Here is a 23093-nt window from a genome sequence, read left to right as displayed (position 1 = left end):
TGGACCAATTGCGCAACAGAAGCCGCAGTGAATCCCTGCAAGTAATCCACACAGGAACAACCCCCCCCCCCAAAAAAACCCCACTGGTATACCATGCAAAGTACAAAATAAAGGCATTCTCACCGTACTTGGAACAAACTTAAATCCTTAGAAACGTCTTTCCGTGTGCACTCTTGGTCCCAGGAAGCGATTATCCGAGGGGATCCGTAGGAATGTTGGATTGTCACCAGTAATTACTCTCCTGTCATTTTATTTTAAGTTTATTGCAACTTAGTCTTACAGTTTACTTGTTTTATTCTCCAGGCCCTTTCCATAGGCACGCGGGTTTCATTGTCCTTTTCCCTCGCGATCTCCTCTCCGCCCCTTCCCTGCCACGTCCCCTTTTTATGATTTCATCCTTTATTTTCTTTTCTTTTTGACCATTAACCAACTCAGGAGACATTACAACAGGTACCCCATCCTATCTTACATTTTTCTAACAGGGATTTATTTTCATCATACTGAAAACCTCACATTAATTTCATTAATCGAACTTTCATTCGTTTCATTCACAATAATTCCTCCCTTATTTCATTTTTTTTTTTTTTTTGGTGACACTGTCACAGCTTGGTGTGTACATGGTTTCTGGTCTTTCTAAAGCCAGACTCAACCAGATGCTCATTAAATACCAACTAGTAGTGCTGCCTCATAGGCTTCATTTTTCTTAATGATCATTATGTTACCCTTTGGTCTTGACACTTTGATGTCTTTCTTGGTTTGCAAGCAGTTTAGTTCGGTTCGTCTTGGCACGGCATGCATTTCACGTTATTTCCACTGACGGGGATAGACCCCCAAATTCCTGACGGTAGCTGCATTTCTCCTGGTGGCACACAGCCTTCTTTAAAACAAAGCTTGATTGCACTTTGTATCAAAGAGCCACATGCCAATCACAAGAGGATGAATTGCTGGATGTCTTCCATCGTTGCTTTTTGTTTACTGTGTTGCGTTTTCTTCTTCATTGGATTTATTAGCAGGGTACACTGTGTGTCGTGCTGCTATCACGTCACGCTATTATGTTACTGAAGTGGGGGGCACGGTTTTCTGTCGAAACGCATACAGGCCCAAGCTTAACCGAGCCAACTTGTACCAAACCTTACTACCAGACTGATTGGTGGAAACAGGGCTTTTGTGTGATCCTTAATGGGAGCACTATTTCCTAGTTGTTTCCTTTTCACCAAGGAGCAGTAAGCATTCACCTCATACAGATATCAGTGCAGAATTGTCTCAGGAATGAACACCTGTGCCCAGCTTCCATGGCTCTGCATAAAGTGTGTGAATGATTGTAAATGTTTTTTTAAGGAGTGGTGAAGGAAAGGAGATCAGGATAGACAGTGCTCCACATCAGTAATATCCTACATGCACAGAAGCACATTGTGAGTGGTGTTTCTCTTTACATCACTGATGATATGTTCCAGTGCATCAGCAAGATGTATTGTTCACTTGTTAATCTGGCCTAGCCAGTGACACTCGGGAACAGGGTGGCAACCAGGGACAGTCTGGTGACAACTGGAGAGACAGTTGACAGCTCGGAAAGACGGCGACCGGGGCAGGGAGGGTTAGCACCCCAACCTGCATCTGCCGTGAGGGAGAAATCCAAACTAGCTACGGATAAGCCTTCTGAGATATACCCCCAGGGGAGCCCAAGGGGGGGAGAATGAGAGCCCCATCCGGACGGACCTCACGGTATCGACACACAGCAATGGAAATTCGACTAGGAATGCACAGTGCATTTGCGGAAAAGGGTGCAAGAACTCACGTGGCCTCAAAATACATCTGGCCAGGATGAGGTGTAGGGACCAGGGAACACACTGCAGCGCACAACCTGATCCTGGTGAGACGCAGGAGGAGCCCGGCCAGGAAGCACCCCACAGTGCCCAGCCCCTCCAAGCAGCAGAGCCTCGGAACCTGAAAGAATATATAGCCCATGTAGACATGTTTTTATTAACAATACTATACAGATGTGCTTTTACTAACTTGGTTGTACACGTGTGCTCATTGTTGTTGGTATGCATTGCAGGACACTTGAGGGGGGCTGGGGACTCCTGGGATTTTATGGAGCACCCAGAGTAGAGATTGACCACAAGTGAAGTTAATGTTTATACCCAATAATAAAAAGAAGTAACTGTGTAACACGAATAACACAAGTCAGCAATTACTTTATTAGAGTTGAGGTGTTTCAGTCGAAGTGAGGAAGGTAAACGATTAAAGGAAGGAAGGAAGCGAGATTTGTGTGTCTAACAGTTTCTCCACAGATAAGTGAAGGGGGGCTGATCACCCACTTGATGAATGCCAGTCACAGACAGAGCCAGAAGACGGCCAGCAGCCAATCAGAGGGGGACAACACCTGGAGAGCCAATAAGAAGATGACTCAACCTACATTCTTTAGAGAAACTCTGTTAGTGACTATATATTGGTGCTGAGAGAGAGAGTCGGGGTCAGTCTCATGAACTGTCTCTGCAACATGTAGGGAACAGGGAAATGAGGCTGCACCAGAGATCTCTGTAAATGCATATTCTTGACATATTGTTAATAAATTTGTGTTCAACTGAGAACCAGGACGTCTCCTGATCCTTCCCCATCAACGAACTGCGCGGAAAGAGGTGAGAGGAGAATGGAGTCAGATTAATAATTTTTGTGTATTTTGGTCAGATTGATAGCATCACATTTCCAACAAAAAGTAGTTTAAGTATTTGAGGAATTTAGAACAAAGACATCATTTGAGAGTGACAAACTATCTGTGAGGTACCCTGTCAGGATCGCAGTATGGGAAACTAACTGAGGTGAACAGTAAAAAGTACCCTGTAAGGCAGTGCAAAAATGTATCCTGTCAGGATAACAGTGTGGTAACATGACTTGGTGCACGGTTAAAGGTACCCTGTAAGGCAGCGTGGAAAAAGTAGCTCTGTCAGGATAACAGTGTGGGAAGATACTGAGCACCCAGTTAGAGGTACCCTGCAAGGCAGTGTGGGAAAGCAGAGTAGGAGTGACACTTAGATGTATGTCATACAACTCACCTCATTTCCAACAAACCCCTGCAGAACATCCCATCAGGAGTGAATTAAGTGGCCTTCATCCAACAACCAGGCAGCATGGGCCCAGTTTGACACCGACGTAAGCCAGATCTTGGAGATCACCCCCAAGGGAGAAGTGGACAGACGCCTCGAGACCATGACAGCCATCATAGTCAGCTACGAAGCAGAGAGGTTTGGCCTTAAGGAAAGATAGAACGCAAGGACCAAGTACACACTGAATCGTAGGGCTACTCAAATCCACAACTTACGCCAAGAACTCCAGAGCCTCGGGAAGCAGTACAAGGTGGCAGCTGAAGAGGAGAAGATACCCCTTGCTGAACTTCGCAACATCCTGAGGAAGAAGCTTATGATGCTGCGTCGTGCAGAAGGGCACCAAAGGCTCAGAAAAGAGAGAGCAAGGAAGCGTGCTGCTTTCATTTCCAACCCCTTCACCTTCACCTTCACCTTCACCCAAGAAGCTTCTGGGGGATAAGCAGAGTGGCAACCTCATGTGCTCAACACATGCACAGAATACCTTTCTGCACAACACCCTCAGCGACCCAGTGAGGGACCAGGAGCTTGGACCACAGAGGGCCCTCAGTAGCCTGCAAACGCCAGCAGTGGAGTTTGTAAGGAGGGAGCCCAGCTGGGCTGAAATACAGGAGGTCGTGAAAAGAGCTAGAACAGTATAAGCCCCAGGCCCCAGCGGCGTCCCAAACACTGTGTACAAATGCTGTCCACAACTACTTTGACACCTGTGGAAGCTGTTGAGGGTGATTTGGTGGAGGGGTCAAGTCGCAGGGCAATGGAGATGTGCAGAGGGCGTGTGGATCCCTAAGGAACAGAACTCAAAGGACATCAGTCAGATTAGGACCATCTCACTACTAAGCATCGAAGGCAAGATTTTCTTCAGTGTCTGATCACAACGCCTAACAGAATTCCTTCTGAAGAACAGTTACATTGACACCTCTGTACAGAAGGGTGAGATCCCTGGAGTGCCTGGTTGCCTTGAACACACAGGAGTGGTGAAGCAGCTCATCAGAGAGGCTCGAGAAGGGAAAGGAGACCTGACCATATTGTGACTTGACCTAGCCAATGCGTACGGCTCCATACCTCAAAAACTCGTCAAGCTTGCCCTCCTGCAACACCATGTACCCACTAAAGTCGATGACCTTATCCTGGACTATTACAACAACTTCAGGCTAAGAGTCACCGCCGGATCAAGTACATCAGACTGACATCGGCTTGAGAAAGGCACAATAACAGGCTGCACAATCTCAGTCATCTTGTTTGCACTCTCCATGAACATGATCGTCAAGTCAGCGGAGGTTGAGTGTAGGGGACCCGTGACAAAATCTGGAGTACGGCAGCCCCCAATAAGAGCATTCATGGACGGCCTAACTGTCACCACTACATCTGTTCCAGGCAGCAGATGGATTCTACAAGGGCCAGAGAAGCTCATCACATGGGCAAGGATGAGTTTCAAACCTGTAAAATCAAGGTCTCTGGTGACGGACAGGTATCGCTTCTCTCTAGCTGGAGCCACTATCCCATCCATCCACCTGTCTGTCAAGAGCCTTGGGAAGTTTTTTGACTGCAGCCTCAAAGACACCACATCCATCCAGAGAACCAGCAAGGAGCTTGGTTGAGATGTGTTGACAGATCTGGCCTCCCAGGAAGATTCAAGGCCTGGATGTATCAACATTCCATTTTGCCCTGCATCCTGCGGCCTCTGCTAGTGTACGCAGTACCCATCACAACTGTAGAGCCCTTGGAGAGAAAGATCAGCAGCTACCTGCGCAGATGGCTTGGCCTACCCCGAAGCCTGAGCAGTGCTGCCTTGTATGGCAGGAGTAATATCTTAAAACTCCTGTTCAGTGGACTCACTGAAGAATTCATGGTGACCACAACTTGTGAAGCCCTGCTGTACAGAGAATCCATGGATGAGAAGGTGGCGTCTGCTGGCATCCAGGTGCGGACAGGCCGGAGATGGAAGGCTGAGGAGGTTCCGGAAGTGGCAGAGTCGCGACTAAGGCAGAAGGTACTGGTTGGGTCCATAGCCTCAGGATGCGCAGGCATTAGCTATTTCCCACCATCAATCAGGGTGGACAAGGCCCAGGGAAAAGAGTGGCAACACCTCACTCAGGAGGAAGTGTGGGCAGGTGTGAAGGAAGGACAAGCCAGCAGGATGGTGGGAATGAGACAACAAGGAGCATGGACTAAATGGGAGAATGTTCTGCAATGGAAGATCACCTGGCCCGACATCAGGAGAGCAGACTCCCTTAACATCAGGTTCCTAGTCCAAGCTGTCTATGATGTCCTACCAAGTCCATTCAACCTCCATGTCTGGGGCAAAGCAGAGACACCATCTTGCCCCCAGTGCCCAATATGGGGATCCCTGGAACATCTCCTCAGCACCTGCCCAAAAGCCCTTGGAGAGGGGTGTTATCGCTGGCGCCACGACCAAGTGCTGAAGGCAGTTGCAGAGAGCTTAGCCAAGGCCATCAACACCACCAAGGGCCAGAGCAAGCCTAAGCCCATTAGGTTCCTTCTGGAACTCACAGTTCCCTGGGAAGAATGCTTGCAGGAGGCAAATGAGAGAAAGCGTGCCAAGTACCAGGAGCTGGTGGAGGAATGCAGGAGCCAAGGCTAGAAAACATACTGCGAACCCCTGAAAGTGGGATGCCGAGGATTCGCAGGGCGATCTCTCTGCAAAGTCCTCACCATGCTGGGCTTCACCGGAGAGGCAAAGAAAAAGGCCATCAAGTCTGCAACCGACGCTGCAGAAAAAGCCACGAGATGGCTTTGGATTAAGAGGGGTGATCTGTGGATGAACGCTGCTGGGACACAGGCCGGAGTCTGATCACCTCCGGTCGTTTTGCCTGGGCGAGGGTGTCTGATGTTGAAAGTCCCGAAACCCCCCGTGACCCCAGGTTACATCACTGACTATGTGTTCCAGCGCATCAGCAAGATGTATTGTTGACTCACATATCACGCTCTAGTCTAACAGGAGCAATAAAGACAGACACCACTGGGACAAGGGTTTTATTACTTTTAATCAATTCAGCTAGCTACAAAATGTCCACCACTTCACACACTGACAGGATACAGAGAGGGAGTCTTTAATATTACATGCGTTGAGGACATCAATCTCACGGTTTAGCCTATTGTGTCATTCAAGTTCGGGTATTTTATCACCTTACTCTAACTACTCAGCATTTTGGCGATTTGGTGTGCATAGCTCTAAAGTACAGAAGCAACAAAAACCCTCTTGATGTTTTTTGTTTCAGAGTATAGTTACTGTTATTTGTACTATTATTATTTTACCAATAACAAACCACACGGGGAGAATAAACTTACAGGTACAGTCTTCTTATAAAAGTAAGGTCTCTCAGAAATATGCATCTTTGCTTTACATTGCAAACGTTTATTTTTTTTTCAGAGCATCCAAAACCTATGATACAGTACACAACCAGTCCTCATCTTTCAGCACATAGTCAACATCATCATCATTGAACTGCATAATCATTTAGAAAACAGGTCATTTTTTGCAATACAACCCCAAGTCTTCATTTTTTCATCTTGAACTCACTTTTTTGATCCCTTTTGCATTATTTTACAACGAGATGGTCACAGTCGGTAAATATATCAAGACAAAAAGAGTGGCACTATTGCAAACTTGCAGGAGTATGGAACGTTCAACTGTGTCCTAATACTGAGCATGCATTTTGTCAATTTCCTACTGCCATGTTATCATTTTTTATATATATTTTTCAGACAGGTTTTATTTATAAGACTAAAATCTACCATTTGTCATGCAGAGAACGCACAATTCACATCACTTGGAATGCAATGTCTAATACAGCTACAGAGAGTCTAGTTGCACATTGTCTAAACAGTAACTCAGTATGATTGCAATGAAGGAAAATGTACCAACTGCCTTTTGATTGTAAGTGCTCTTTGAAACCTTTACATCTGTATCACTACTCAGTAAATCTTTACTCCTGTTTTTCCATCATCTTCTCCCTTTTGTCGGAACAACATCAAAATAAGGAGCATGACAGTAGCCTAAATGGAATGACACAGTTTACTAAGACAATACTGAGATACTGAAAAGGAAAAAGAATCAAACAAACAGCTTGAATAGCATTCCTATTATATACTTGTCATCCAGAGCAATGTACTTTATATATATATATATATATATATATATATATATATATATATATATATATATATATATATATATATATATATATAATCTTATAATATATGATATATGTATATATATATATTGATAAAGAGAATAAAAACTTCACAGGTGAGCTAGAGAGCCATCAAGTCAGCACTATATACAACCTTTGGAAAGAATGATATACGGAGTATAAGAAATAATCTTTTTACGAGGACAATCATCTTGAAAAAGCTCGACAGACGACACACAGAACAACATTTACAATGGGGAGGGGAGGTGATATGTGCATGTGTGCAAACCTAGAAGGTCAATACCATGATGAAAGCATGTCAGCGCCTGACAACGTGCGGCGCGGGAAGTAAACGCTCTAAACTTGTGAGCGTTTAGCCACTGCCCAGCATCTTTGTGGCACGCTGGTTGGCCTCGTCAATCCTGGTCTTGTTGGAATCAGCCTGGGTGGAGGAGGAGAGAGACACAGGAGAAGGGGATTGATTTGCTTTTACCACTAATTCCTCCAGCATTGAAATATTCATTTTCTTCACAACTCTGTAATACTGGACTGATTGGTTCTAAATCACCCCATTTAGTAAACAGACGGGATGACAACTTTAAATCAAAGTTACAGCATTGTACCTGAGTTAGCTTAAAGCAAACATACATCTGGGTCAAATTATAAGCATATGCTTTTCTACCAACACACTCTTGGTTTAGCAAACTGAGAGCCTTCCAGTGATAGTAGTTGTCAAAAGTATATTGTGGTATTGTATAGTATGGTATTGTATGGTAGAGTAGTACTATTTTATACTATTCTATTCTATACTATGCTTTGCTATGCTATGCTATGCTATGCTATGCTATGCTATACTGTACTACACTAGTAATTTATTTTCTGCTATACAATCCAGTTCTATACTGTGCTATGCTGTACTACATTATAGTTTTCTTTGCTTTAGAGCCAATTATGTGGAGAGGTTAATAAAGGATGAACAAATTGCTTTTTCCAGAACATTTTGTTGAAAATTTTGTTTTACTACAGTACTCAGGACAGAAATTCTGGTGATAGTTGTCATATTATGGCTTGTGTCACATCTTAGATAAACAGACACCTGTGCTTAAAAGACTTCTTATCTTATTGTCAGACATGCTGACATACTCTCCAGAAATGAGAGCTGTCATGTGCTCTTCCTTGTGCTCCCACATTGGGTCCTGTATAAGGATTTAGAGAGCAGTCTTTGTCTATTTAACAACTTCACAATAGCCTTCAGATGTCAAAGAAGATGTGACCAGCTAGCTTTTGTCTCTGTGTCTTAAGGCCCATTTATGCTCCCATTATGTACGAAGATGTCGCCATTCTTTTCAAACGATGTTACCGTCACTACTCACATATTTTCATGTGTTCTATATGTTGGCATTACCAGAGTCAAAAGTTTATGTCAACGAAACTCAAAAACAAGTGGGATAACTGTGTGGAAGGTACTGCTAATGTATAAGAGACAAAAACGAAGGCAGTGTTGGCAGCATAGATATATACAAACACTAACTGACTCCTGCATGCTGTGAGTCAATGTGAAGCAATGTCCTCACATTGGTGGCCATTTTGGGACAGGGCTGCTTGATCACTCACAGCATCAAAGTCAATGGAGTATGGACTTTGAAATCTGTTTGTTAATCAAGAATCAAGAATTCAGTGAGTTACGGGTGTTTAAGTGAGTAAAGCATCTACCTTGCCTCCGACTACAGTACAGCACACAAGAGCAGTCCACTGCCCCAAGATGGCCGCCAAGTGACGATGCTGCCAATTTCGCCTTAAGACATCTAGCATTCTAATATATACATATGGTTGGCAGTGTCAGTGAGGCAGCAAAATACATCACGCAAGTTCCGCCATTGTTATTTCTTCTTTGTGTCTCACTAAAGCTTTGTATTAGCAACACTGCCCCCACGGTTTCCAGACGTACTGCTCCATTTGGTCCGTATCCATAAGCTTCATGGAAGTGTGCAGAAATACGGACGAAATGAACACAAGACACGGACAGAAGGCTCTGTCTGTATCCGTACGTAACGTTGAGCATAAACGAGCCTTTACTCAGATCTTCTTCATGAGTCAATAGGAAATAAAAAAACTAGATTAGCAGATACAGATCGTACTCATTATAATGTGAGTGCACAATTAACAGGATAAATCAAATCTATCTGTTCTGATGTGTGATACCTTCTCCATGATCCTGTCGATCTGGCGGTTCTGGGTGTCGATCTCGTTGCCCATGTCTAGAGCCATGTGACGCAGGTTACCAATGATGCCGCCCACCTGCTCCAGGTTCTCGTCCATCTCATTTTCTCGGGCATCGTCTGTTACCCTGAATTCACACACACACACACACACACACACACACACACACACACACACACACACACACACAGGTTTTTTTAAGCAGTGTGACATCTGAACACCAGGCCACACAGGCCACACATATTGCGACGTTGATCGGACTCATGAAGGTGATGCCTGCACCCTTTGAGGTGCTCCCTTCCATATCTTCCCTCTGATCTTATTTGGCAGACGAAAAGCCCTGTGTCTGATCCCTGATCTCAGAGCAGCCATTTGGGCAATATAAAACACCTTTGCACCAGTGTTTACATATAACATGTGATACTCCCTAGTTTCTTCTTTGTAGGCTGAATTACCAACAGCTTGCTCATTATTTCTTTTTTACAAGGTGCTTCAGCCAATTGACAATTTCAAACAGGTTTTAAAAAACACCATGATCTATGGTATAGCTGTTTGCTTAATTTGATGTTAGTTAGTTAGTATTATGTTATGTTTACTGCTTATTCTAATGGGGAGAGGGGGATTTTCAGATCTGGATCAATTTTATTAAAAGAGCAAAAAAACTAGCTTTGAGCTTTGAAAACAATTTTGTGTCAACTGAAAAAGAACATGAAACAGAGAAAATAAAGTTACACTTGACAGACTGAACACATAACTAATACATAGCTCAGATTCTATCGCGCATAACCAGCTGCTGTAAATAAAAGATTTGTTGATGTTTATAATCAGACACATGATTTTGATAGTTTAGAAATAATGTCCACAGCCAAAATGATGTTAAATGATTTTTAAGTGGCTTTTTTAAAAGTTAGTTTTAAAGATTTCTTTATAATATTGAGGTTAAAGCAGTTTTCTGCTTTTGTAAACTTTTTATTTAACCACCTCAGTAAATACTACTGATGTACCAGACAAAGAAGTGCTACAAAAATAATTCAGCTCCTGACATTCTTAAGGCGTCTTTGCCACTTAATTGTAAAGTACTCCACTTTTCTTTAGCTTCCCTGAGCTCCCCTCAAACAGCTTCAATCTTCCAGGGTTCAGCCTCTCATACCTGCGGATGAAACCTCCACTGATGGCCATCTGTTCGCGCTCATCCACCACGCGGGCAGGCTGGCTAGCCACCACACCATCCTGGTTGTTTCCCCAGGCCTTGCTGGCTCCGCTCTTCATCCTGTCCATCAACAGTGGAGGTGAGGGTTGAGGAGGCCCAGTTACTCAAACGCATCAGTATTTACCTCAACCAGGCAGGATTCCCATCAGTCAAATTTACAAAGAAAGCCTTGAATTTGAGGTGGGATCAGCTGATACATAGGTGTTATTTGACTTCATGCATACGACACATAAATATATGATAGGGACTAGACTAAGTCAAGCAAAGCATAGCAGACACAGACTGGTCGGTAGATTGGGTTAAGTAAGTTCAGACTCCTTCAGATGTTAACATGATATCAATGTGTGTGATGTTATATCTTATAGATATATAACATACTGTTCAGAATCAGGCACAAGTCACATCTGTCTCTTCTGTTTGTCCTTAGCATGCATTTCAAAGCCTCTACATGTGATATGACCAAATAAAGGAAAATGCTCTTTCTTTTGGGTATTTTGTAAGCCATCATGCTTTTACTCTCGTGAGGTTGAAATGCTAACACCGCCCCCATCCCCCAAACATTTTAACGTCCTGGTGTGACAGAAAACAGAGAAGAGACAAGCTTGTAGCAGACACACAAAACATAGAGTGTACAGGACTGTGAGACTGTCAGGCGATTAACGTGGAGAACAAACTGCCAAATGACAGAAGAAAACAAAGGAAAAAGAAATTGGAGTGAGTTAACAGAGAATACTAACCCCTGCTGTAACACCCACACCTCTAACCTTCCCCTGCTCTCTACTCTTTATCTGTTACTGTCTCTGCTTCAGGGTTCACAGCTTGAGACAGGCCTGGATGTCAGGTAGGAGTCAGATCCATCTGGATCCTCTTCTGCCCTTAACGGAGTCAAGAATCAGATTGATGAGTGGAATTAAGGCTCTTCTGTTTTATTTTTGTTTGTTTGTTTGTTTTTTGGATACATTCAGACAGTGTTGTGTTTTATTTGTGACACACACATTTTTAGGCCTTTTGAAGACCTTTAAGGCGGACACTCTTTATCCCTTAGGCAGCTTATCACTCACACTCATGAGCATTCAGTCCTGTTTCCACACATATTTTCTCTGCACCTGTTCAACATTTTTAAAGGATCTGTTTTGCTTTTTTGCATAACCAAAGCATGCTCTGTGAATGTGTTTTAGCTGTATCAGAGATGGTGATTGCTCAGCCTCCTACATGGCTTTATTAATAGAATTGGACTGAGGCAAAGCTATGCTTGGCTCCCTGTCCCTACTGACACACACCAGTGTGGTAAACACACATGCTGCCCATGTCTGAGTCCGTTCCCTGAGTCTGTTCCCTTTTTTCTCTTTTTATATTGATACTTATTTTTGCCTATACTCTTCCCTCTCCTCTCCTCTCCTCTCCTCTCCTCTCCTCTCCTCTCCTCTCCTCTCCTCTCCTCTCCTCTCCTCTCCTCTCCTCTCCTCTCCTCTCCTCTCCTCTCCTCTCCTCTCCTCTCCCCTCCTTTCCCCTCCCCTCCCTGCCCCTGCCCCTCCCCTCCCCTCCTCTCCTCTCCTCTCCTCTCCTCTCCTCTCCTCTCCTCTCCTCTCCTCTCCTCTCCTCTCCTCTCGTGACATCCAGTCCATCATCATTTGCAGTTTTCTTCCCTGCACTCTAAGATTGGATATAATGCACTTTTCTAATCAGCTTTGCAGCTCAAATCAGACAGTATGATTAGATCTTAGAAGTATTAAAGGCCCCTACAGTAAAACTGAAATCTTTTTAACTCATTTGCTGACTGAAAATTAAGCTTTTCAACAATCAAAGTTTACTAATGGTGCCATTAAGACAGTCAGGATCCAAAAGCGTCTACAGAAGTCAGCCAATTCTGAGAGACAGCTGGTTTGTTGAAGGGGTTAAAGCCTGTCCTGGTTAGAATGGTGGGTTAAAAATGTCGTCTTTGTCTATCTAGCGTCCATCTATGTGTGCATTCAGTTTGAGTTAACCTCCCAGCAGGCTATCATGCCACTATCTGATATGGCTGACCTACATGTGAGCGAACTCCCCTCAGGAGAGGCAGCTTAGGAACAGTAATGTTGAAACCGCCAGTTCCAGATAAAAGGGAGTTTAGCTCGGCGCTCTGCAGGAGAGGTGGCACTGCAGAGGAGCTGTAGCAGAAGCAGAAGGAAAACAAGGCGGTGTGCTGGATTGCTACACTCAGTCATGTCGAGTCAAGAGTACCGCACAGGACATGAAGAGCAGCATGGTGCACCCATTTCACATGACTAACATGAGAAACCTCACTGCGCATGTGTCCTAACCCAGTTTCTATCTCCCCAGGATGACTCACATGACTCTCACTTTGCCTTCAATGTATCAGACTTTGTCACTTTTGTCTCTCAATGAAGTGTTCAATGCCTCTCTTTTTGAAATCTGTTCTGAGCACTTAATGCAGTGTCTGTTTCATTTGTTCGTCTCTTTCCTTGTTTTCTAGTATTTTCAATTAAAAAAAATAAAAAATCACCATGACTTCTCTGTGTAATCCCCTTTTACAAACATGAACCTTCTTTGTCTTGTTTGTGTAATTAAAACAAAAAAATTGATCATCATCGCCATCATCAATATCAACGTCACTGTAAATAACAACATCATCAGATGTAGCAGTCCTGCTGTGAGTTGCATCGTTATGCATGCATGAGCATTCAGAGGATCATGCTCTCCACTCATTCCATGTCATTGGCACTTAGTGGTTCAAAATGGTAGTGGGGGGAGGAAGAGGAGGGTGCTCGGGGACAGAAAGGTCTCTTATCTTATCACCAAGTGGTGAAGATGTACTTAATGTTTGAGTGGTGTGGTGGTAGAGATCATGCAGATGAGGAGAAGTGTCAAACAGATCTGGACCAGGCTGGCCAAAGGCATCTTAGTACCGAGATCAACAGACCTCCAGGGGGAGTCAACGGATGAAGTGATCAGACTACCAAGATGCTTTGGAAAGCCACAGCCCTGCTCTTTGCTCTTTGATTGAATTGAGGTCATTTTAATGTTTGGAGGGCCACTTTGTATTAGAAGCTGAAGAAATCACTCCACGTCTGGAGAATCAATGGTTATGACCAGTGAGGCTGCAGCTGCAGGTACTGTTGGTGAGTATTACAAAGGTCTTTGGGGAAGTGGGAGCTTAGAGGGTAGAGCCCTTGGAGAATTGCACTTGACACAAGTGTGTCAAGAGAGGCACTTAAAGATAAACCATGGCCTTGGCTAAGCAAAGGAGTGCTTATGTGAAGGACTGGACTTTTTGAGGATGGCTCTAAAAGGACCTGAATCTTCCTGATCCATATGTGCATGGCTGGTTGGATTGTGCAAAATCAGCTGCAAAGATACAAGTAGTTTGGACTGGTTATGAATCCAGGGATGCTGTGATGTTCAGAGGCTAATGTATGGCTGAACATCCAGTATAACTAAAGGCTGCTACATGTGCCCACAATTACCCTCAATATGTGTTCCCATTGCCTGAACTTGCCTCAGAGTTTGACTGAAGTCTACATTTGGTTGAAAACACGAGTGATAACTCTTGTGCTGTTATTCTGTAAACATTAATTATAGCTCTAGTTCATTGTACTGCAGTGATAGCAGCTTTAAAGTTCAGCAGGCAGTGGGGAAGTTAGCGCAGTCAGATCAAACACCAAGGCATTGCCTGCCTGGCTGGTGTAATAAGGTAAAACTGTGTGGCGGTTCTACTCATAACAGCTCATTGTGAAATTAAAACAGCTGGTGTTGACGAAAAATCCATAATGCCTGATATGAACCAGCTCCATCACTAGAAAGTCAGACTAGGTTACTTGCACTTGAGATTTTAAACAGTCAAGTTAATCAAATTAAAAGTAATACAAAGTAAAAAAACAAAACAAAAAAACAACAAAAACCACACACAGTTAGAGGAGGAGCATATGCTTTCAGTTGTTAAAGTGTGATCCTATTTCTCCCTCTGACGAAATGTTAGAGGTGTAAATTTCAGATGACTTTAAGTGTTCGCTGTGTTCGATGTGTTTGATGATCTAAGAGCACAACATGGCCTCCTGTGTCCACACAGATAAAAGTTCAGCTTCAGGTTTTGACTTGTGGAAGAGCGGACTATTGGCTGATGGTCGTCATGATGTCACTTCTACCTCCATTCTCTTTTGATTCCTTTGATATTTATTCTAATCTCTTAATGGCAGGCAGGCAGGCAGGCAAGCAGCACCTACTTGTTACATGGACAGGAGCAAAGACCACAGAATTTCCCTAGATCGTTCAAATTCTTTTCTGCATCCTTCATGTCCTTATTGATTTGGTCCATTCCCTCCTCGATGCGCTCCAGTTGCTCTGATTAAACACAAGTCATTTATCCCCCACAGAACGAAGCACAGGAAGAGAAGAGAAAGAGGAAGAGAAGATAGAGAAGAAGAGAGAGATAAAGAAAGGACAAAGGAGAGAAGACAACAACTTCAGACACTCACTGTGACAAAAGAAAGTAATGCGAAACAAGAAAAAAAAAAAAAAAGAGGAAAAACTGGACGCCACCACATATGTAAAGGACCTTTGGGGCACGTTGTCAGTACCTACTTGTTACATGGACATATGAAAAGCCCACAGCATTTTCCTAAATCTTTTAAATTTTTCTCGGCTTCCTTCATGTCTTGGTTGATATGGTTCATGCCATCTTCAACACGATCGAGTTGCTCTGGTCAGGACAAAGGATGACAGTAATGGAATGAATTTTATTGATTGGTTGACAGAAATATGAGTCATGATGAGCAATAACTGAGAAAACTGTATATTCAACTGTGTGTGTGTGTGTGTGTGTGTGTGTGTGTGTGTGTGTGTGTGTGTGTGTGTGTGTGTGTGTGTGTGTGTGTGTGTGTGTTAGCTATGTTTCAGCGCATTGATTTAGTGGAAACATTTTATCATTTTGACCCAAAGTTTTGTAAATTGGTGTTTTTAAATCCAAGCCGAGGATCAGATTGACGAGTCATTAAATATGAACATTTGTGTGCTGCAAATGAGCACATTCGAGCTGTTGGGTGTAGATTATCATAAAAAACAGACAATTGCAGCATTGATAAATGAGCTTTAGACAGATTCTCATGCAATATTTTTAACCTTTGGAGGTAGCTCAAAGAGTTATATGTTATTATATAATACACTATTATTGGTCTCAATACTTGTATCCAGATTTACGAAAGAGAACAAATTAACACCTCAAAATGTCTCACTGCTCTCTTTATTGTTCCAGTGATGTGTCCGAACAAGGGAATAAGGCGAGGACACTGATCCCTTGTGTTCACATTCTCTAACCTATTTTAAAACACATATTACATTTTTTTCAACTCAACAAAAATTGACTTGACGGTTTGACATTGAAGCATCATGTATGTCTTTTTGAAAAAACTTTTTTTAAATATTAGTTTGTTTTTTTTTTCAGGGTGACAGTTAGGGACCACTGCTTTTTATTTGCTGCAACATGCAAAAAAGTAAGTCTTAAATAGTCCAAACTAAAACCATAGAATGAGCTTCCACCACTATTTACTTAGCCATGGGGGCACCTGTACTAACTCTTTGAAATAAATTTTACTGGGATTGTGCAAAAAATACATTGAAACTACAAGGCCAAATCCAAAACCATTGAGGCTTTTTTATTGTTAATAATTATACAGTTAAAAAATATATATAAAATTGTAAAAATCTATGGAAAACCTTTCTTAATAATAATTAAAAAAATCTTTACGTCCAACGTCTTAAAGTCTAAATAAAACCAACCATTTCTTTTATGGACAATATTTCATGTGCTGTCTTAGCACTGTTTTTGAATTAAGCATTGGATTAAAAAAAAGGCACGCAAACATCTGTTTTATAAATTTTTTACTCAGAGTCCAAAGTTCCTGAGACTTGCATCTGAGCAGGTGGACAGAACTTAAAATGTGAATTCATGCACGTCAGTGGTTTTAATCGTTCTCTGCTGTTGGCTCCTGTACCAGGTTTGACATTTGACATTCTGATTAATCCTAACAGCACTGCTTTGTCTGTCTTTGCAAGTATCCAAGAATCTGCAGGAATGTGCGTGTAACTGGATTCTGGTTGGTGACTATCAGGGCTTCAGTCATGCTGATGTGGTGGTTGGTGACTTTTCTGTTGTGATAAGAATTAACCTGCTTGTGGTTAAAGGAAGAAGAGTGCAGGCATATTATGAAGGGGTGAGGCACAGTTAAATATGGAGTGAATTCAAAAAGCCATTCACTGACATTTTTTGCTTTGTTTTGTAAAATCCCTGGTTGGCATGCATTTCTGTAAAGATTATGAGCCAAACCATGAGAGGGAAGTATCTGTGCTATCAGAGGGAGCCGGGGTAAAAGCTTGGTCATGTTGTGCTCATTTAAGAATGATTATAAAGAAAAATGATCAGCTGTCACTGTTTGTATATTAACCTTACCCACAGCAAACCACAACAGAATCAAAGTCAGCCTCACTACAGGCTTCTGCCCGCACAAAATCAATAACACTGGGTCAAAAGTCAGCTCAGGCTTGCAACCACTTGCGTGTCCAGTCAACCACAGAAATTGCTCTTGGAGTGGTGATCCTGTGGTGGAAGAAAGCTCAGAAGACACTGAGGCTGAGGGGGATAAATGGACGCTCGCTAACAGGATAGAGCTTTCATCTCCCTGAATACACAATCACACTGGTGCAATTAAAGCTCCCTTTAAAGGGATTGGTGGACAGTTTACACATCCCACAGCCAATAGGAGAGGTGAGGGACTGAGCTCCACTTCCAGCTAATTGAAGAGGAGGGTTCCCTTTCATAATTTGAAGCTGCTCATTTGACCTTTTTATTCTGCACCTGACCAGGGATTGTACAAATCAGTGTATGGGTTGAAGGAGAAGTGATACAAATTTGTCACTACCAGCTAAATCGATCGTTTGTTTTCTTCTTCTTTCTTTCTTTTAGATCTGCCTCTTGTATTTTTACACCCCTGGACTGTTGTTGTGATGGCAGGGCATACGAAGATGTTCTCAGATATGCTGTGTTTGCATTTCTTATGTCATTCACAAGAAAAGGGATGGAGCCAAATTTGAAAACATATAATACCTCAATCATATCTTTCACCACTAACATTTGGTTCATGGAGAATAAAAAGGATGATGTTTCTGCTTGCATTGCAGAGAGGGATGAGATAATTGTGATTGTTTGTTGACTCTGAGCTTATTAGCTAATGGTAAACCTTACTGGGATCAAATGGAAAGCCAAATCTTTTTAAGGTGCAAATACTTTTTGGTGTAACTCTGAGAAAGCCCCTAGCACAGACAGATCCACCCTGCCATCAGCTGCCAAAGGGTGAACACCTGACCCCACTGGTTTCTGGACAGTAAGGGCTTTATCTCCACGTTGAGCTGTAGGTTTTGGCACTGCAGTGGTTAGCATGAAATAATTTGGCACTTCAGAAATCTTCTGCTGGCTTCGTTAGCTCATGGAAATCAAAAAGCCCTGGCAAACCAAAAGCAGTTAGGCAAACACAAAAAGAAAAAGAAATGATAGCCAAAGGAAAAAAAAAGGCTGAGGAAAGCTAAAGAGAGAAAACGGTTCAAAGTTAAACAGGAGCGCTTCATCAAACCGACCATGCAGAAAATCAAAACCCAAACAGAGAACCAAATCAAAAACAAAAACAATGAATCAGAAAAGAGAAAATCATTTACAGAAAAAAAAACAAGAAACTGCATATGAAACAATTCATCAGCTAAAATTTTGGAAGATGATGAAAACATCTCTGATAATGCTATGTAAACAATAGCACCCCGTCTGTTGATATATTTGGAATTTAGGTCTTTTACTGAACACAGAATCATGAAATCATCTTATTAAATGTGAACAGCTTTGTTTGAACAGCTTCATAAATAGTAATCCAGATGAACCTGTATCTGCCCCCTTGCAGTCTTACCTCCCTGCTCGTCCAGCATGACAAGAGTCCTGATGCCAGCATCTTTGCTCTATTCCAAGGAGAGATCCAGGTAGAGATGAGGGGGTGAGGGTGGGGGAAAAGATAAAAGAAATAGAGGTCAGGTATGAGGCTGCAGCGGGTTAGATCAGTGGCTACTGCAGTTCTGTTGTGACCTTTTTGCTTTCCGTTTGCTTATGGTGCACGGATTTACTTCTGATTAAACTGCTTTTTCACACCACTCTGTGCTCTTTCAAATTCTCTAATGCACTGAAACCCCTTGTTTGGGTCAATTGTCCTAAAGGTTGTGTCATGTGTTGATGCTAAGCTAACACTAATTCCGTTATGCTCTCAGCTAAATCTGTGCGCTAACGCTAATCATAGCATTAATCCACCTGACATCAAACAGAACATGACCTGAAACATCAAATAATGTATGATAAACACGTTTGACTTCTGTTTTTGTTCTCCTCATACAAAAATAACATTATGTGCTCCACTCACATCAGAACCGAGGTCACTACTGATTAGAAGTCAGTGGTCATCTGGTTGTTGTGCTTTAAGCTGGGAATAGTTCCCAAGAGATCACCAACAGCACTGCTGACAGCAGTACGTGTCATTGGGTTTTCATGTACAAATGACACAATTAATAACCCTGGATGGACATGTTGCAGGGGGCCCTTCATGACTGATCTGTTCTGTGTTGGAATGACATTTTTTTTTTTTTTTTTTTTTTTTTTTTGTATTATCAGGACAACGCTGCAATTCACAGTGGCCGCCTGACAAAGGACTTTTTCCAGAGGAATCAGTTCACTCTTTGGGACCATCCTGTGTGTTCCCATGATCTAAATCACACTGAGAACATTTGAGGATGGATGGAGAGGGACGTTTACAGAAATAGACATCAGTTCCATACAGTGGATGATCCTCCATGTAGACATCTTCACCACTTGGAGCAACGTTCACACGGCCTCTTGGAAACACTGGCATCAAGCGTGCGGTGATCAACAAGAATGGTGGAGCTCCTCATCACTGACTCCTTTTCAACACTTTGATTTCTATTTCAGGGGGTTTCAGGTTTTTTACCTATGGTCTTAAACTTTGATCAGCTGATAATCAGACTATTTACCTTTAATTGTTATAAATTACTTACCCAATGCTTTTGTCTCACTCCCATATCTCCTTTTTTTTTAAATTATGAAACTATACCTAGAACCCTTTTAAGACCCAACAGTGAGAAATGTAAATTCTTACAATTTTTCATCTGGTCTTAGAGTTTTAATCAGGAGTGAGTTATTAAAAAACAGAAGTTAATTCTTAAGCCATGTAATTAGGGAGGGGAGGAAGAGGTACAGACAGCACTGTTTCCATTAAAAAAAGTGTCTGTTAGCAGTTGAACGTCCCACCTCTTGGTGTGATGCTGTCTTTGAAACATGAGCAGCATTTTGTTCATCTCTCTCCTCCTGCAGCGTGTTGAGAGTGGGGCTGTGTGATGAGATGCGTCCACTGATGATCAATGACCTTGAGATCAGCAGAGAGAGCTTGTCCCCCACCCCTCCCTCCATCCCTGCTAGCTGTCCACGCATCTCTCCCTGTACTCTTTGCTCTTCATTTGATTCCTTCCAGCTCTGTTGGCTTTTTGGAGGGACACCCGGTCTTCCTGCCCCTTTTTCTCCTTGCCTCTCAGTCTCAGCGCAGTAAAACGTTATTTATTGGCCTGAATGTTATATAAGGCAACACAAATCTACATGGACTGCCTGCACATGTCTCTCTTTCTCTCTGATGCTGTTTTTTTTTCTAACAAATATGCGTGACTTGCAGAATTCACTCATTTATGATATGTTACTTGGTAAAATAAGTAAAGTGCTGATTTGAGGCTGACAAGCAAACCAGGACACACTTAATACTGCTGCCTTGGTGATGCAGTGTGTTATGTAATGTGCTGTTTATAGGGTCTATGTTCTGTTTTTCCTGTAGTGGCTGCATGGAATTGTTTTTAAGATGAAGAAACAGACAGAACAAGTTGAAGAACATCAAAGTAACAATATGCATCTCAAAATAGGATTCAGTGAGTTCAGAAATCAACACTGTGACCAGGAACTGACCCACTAGTGGGCGGTCTGCGAGAGAGACCACAAATCAGACCCTCGTCTGAAAGACATGCGGCAGTCAGATGAATTCTCAGATAGGTGAACTGAAGGTTGTGATAAAGACGTGAGTGGCTGAGACACTATGAAATGGGGCAGCAGGCAGTGTGTGTGCATCAAGCCCCCGCTGTGGGTGTGTTCACACATTGAGCATGTTTTGCCTCTGCAATGCCTCGATGCACTAAAAATTCAGATACTGAGGATGGATACTAAACCGTGGCTGAATTAAAAGTGCACAGGTGGAGCTGCTGTGAGTCTCTGGTGTAAAAAGACTCAGAATGTGATCTGTCTGTTCGAAGACAGGGTATTGTCTAAAGTCCCTTTCTGGCATGTCATGGTCCCTGTAACACTTTGAAATGCCACATATACTAACCAGCTTCAATAGCAGCAGAAATAAGACTCTACCTTAAATCTTATGTTTTCCCTCGACAGAGCAAATCTCACCCTCTTTGTCAACACTTTGTACCTGCTTATCACACAGCAACGACTAAACAAACACAAAGAGCTTCTTAGAGCTGATGCTGAACCATTCAAAATCCAACACCTGAGTCTTCTTCAGTGGTTTAACCTGTGAGCAGCTGCAGAGCCACTCTCTGCTCCCTCTCTTTACTGTTTAGAGCTCTAAGTCAGAATATGTACATCTTATTGCAGTATACTAACACTGTGGGCCTGTTTCTTTCTTTGGAGGTACTCCTCTCCTCCAAAATGGCTGAAATGAAAATCCAGCTAAAGCAGCAGAATCCTGCTTTCTCCACGCCCCTGAGAGGACCAAAGCCGGGCACAAAAGATCCCGGCACAAAAACAGGATGTAGCAGCTTTTTTTAAAAGCGATTCAGAATGAGTTCAGTTTTTTCAGAAACTATGAAATGATTTTGTTGTTCTCACCTCTTCCACCAGCTGCAGCATACGACGAGTACTCTCCAGGGACTGTGGAGGAATAAAGAAAATGGTTAGTTTGAGTATCAGAGTGATGAATAAAAGGTTGATACAAGAAAGAGAGAAAGAAAGCAGAGTGACACCAGGGTGAGGTGTTTCCAGTCTGTACCAGGAATGATCACTGACAAGCTGGATTCGGCCAGCCAGAGGGACACAAAATGAATCAAACCTCATATGTGTTTCAAGAACACTGTGCGCACTTCAGTATGACTATAAATGAGCTTTCATAAAAAAGGCTCATTTTACTTTTCGCTGGGAAAAAAATCTTGATAGTAAACAAATTGAACTTCATGTACATGATAAAGAAATAATCAAAGTTTCATCAACATGTTTTTGGGGTAAATTGAGTGACAATAAATTTTCTTTTCACACACACACACACACACACACACACACACACACACACACACACACACACACACACACACACACACACACACACACACACACACACACACACACACACACACACACACACATGCACACAATGTCCAGAGCACTCTTGTAAAAACTATGTGCACATTTAAAAAAGATATATAATGTTACCATATGACACACACACATTTCATAAGGCTTAGCTCTGTTTGAACCACTTACACATTGCTGTGTTTAACTTCAAACACTTTTAGCTATTCTATGTCTCAGTGATTAGATTGCTGTAAGTGAAGTACACAGAGAAAGTGAAAACATACAACATAGTAAATTCCCCAAACACAAGATCAATGCTGCAGACTATTAAAAATATATGTTTTATTTCTCTTCATATAACCAAAATCAGTCAACATAGACAATCCCAACAAAGCATATTCTCCTCCTTCAGGTCTTCCTCTACCTCTAGCTCCTGCTCGTCCTCCACAGATTCCCCTTCTCACCCTCACTCTTCTTCCTCTGACTTCCCCCATTTTGGTTGAAAGCAGGTGAACTCACCTGCTGCATTTTTATAGTGCTCAAACCTGGTTGGTGTGTCTACAATCAAGCAATCATGTGTTAACACATCTGATGTGTGTGTTGAATCAACTGGCTCTGGGTGAGCTGATTTGTCAATCAGTGCTTTGGGGTTACAAGGATGTGATGTCATTATATACTTCTGTGTCTGATGCATTCAAGTGTGTTTAGTGTTTCGCAAATCACTTTGTGTATTGTTCTATAAAAAAATGTGAGGCTGAATTTGTGTTTATAGTGGTGGAAATCTGGTTCAATGTTTTGCTCCGGTGCTGATCATTTTTGTAATTCTTTTGTTTTAGTGTTTATGCAATCATAAGAAACCGTAACTAGCCTGCAATAATCATGTTGCACAGTCATTAAATAGTTCTTTCTGTCTGCGTGGAACGTGGGCAAGTATTTGAGTAATGGGTGAATAGTAAGCGGTGACTATACCTATACCT

General features: G+C 42.5%; 1 protein-coding gene and 1 pseudogene across 1 annotated transcript in view; one reads left to right on the top strand and one right to left on the bottom strand.

The window, feature by feature from the left end:
* The first annotated feature begins 3207 nt into the window (after positions 1-3207).
* Positions 3208-5913, top strand: LOC141802273 (uncharacterized; annotated as a pseudogene).
* Positions 5914-6088: 175 nt separating this feature from the next.
* Positions 6089-23093, bottom strand: part of snap25a (synaptosome associated protein 25a) — a 38537-nt gene continuing 21532 nt past the window's right edge. The window contains exons 3-8 of the mRNA XM_074684697.1: positions 21658-21699; positions 18629-18677; positions 14906-15023; positions 10626-10745; positions 9458-9602; positions 6089-7697 (exon numbers count right to left, since the gene is read on the bottom strand). Coding sequence (XP_074540798.1) covers positions 7629-7697; positions 9458-9602; positions 10626-10745; positions 14906-15023; positions 18629-18677; positions 21658-21699 — 543 coding nt within the window. The 3' untranslated portion in view covers positions 6089-7628. The remainder of the gene's footprint in view (positions 7698-9457; positions 9603-10625; positions 10746-14905; positions 15024-18628; positions 18678-21657; positions 21700-23093) is intronic.

The sequence above is a fragment of the Halichoeres trimaculatus genome, unplaced genomic scaffold (assembly GCF_033239565.1).
Source record: "Halichoeres trimaculatus isolate MK-OKI-2021-1 unplaced genomic scaffold, fHalTri1.1 fHalTri1_scaffold_13, whole genome shotgun sequence".
Classification (NCBI taxonomy): domain Eukaryota; kingdom Metazoa; phylum Chordata; class Actinopteri; order Labriformes; family Labridae; genus Halichoeres; species Halichoeres trimaculatus.
This window is presented reverse-complemented; position numbering and strand designations above follow the sequence as displayed.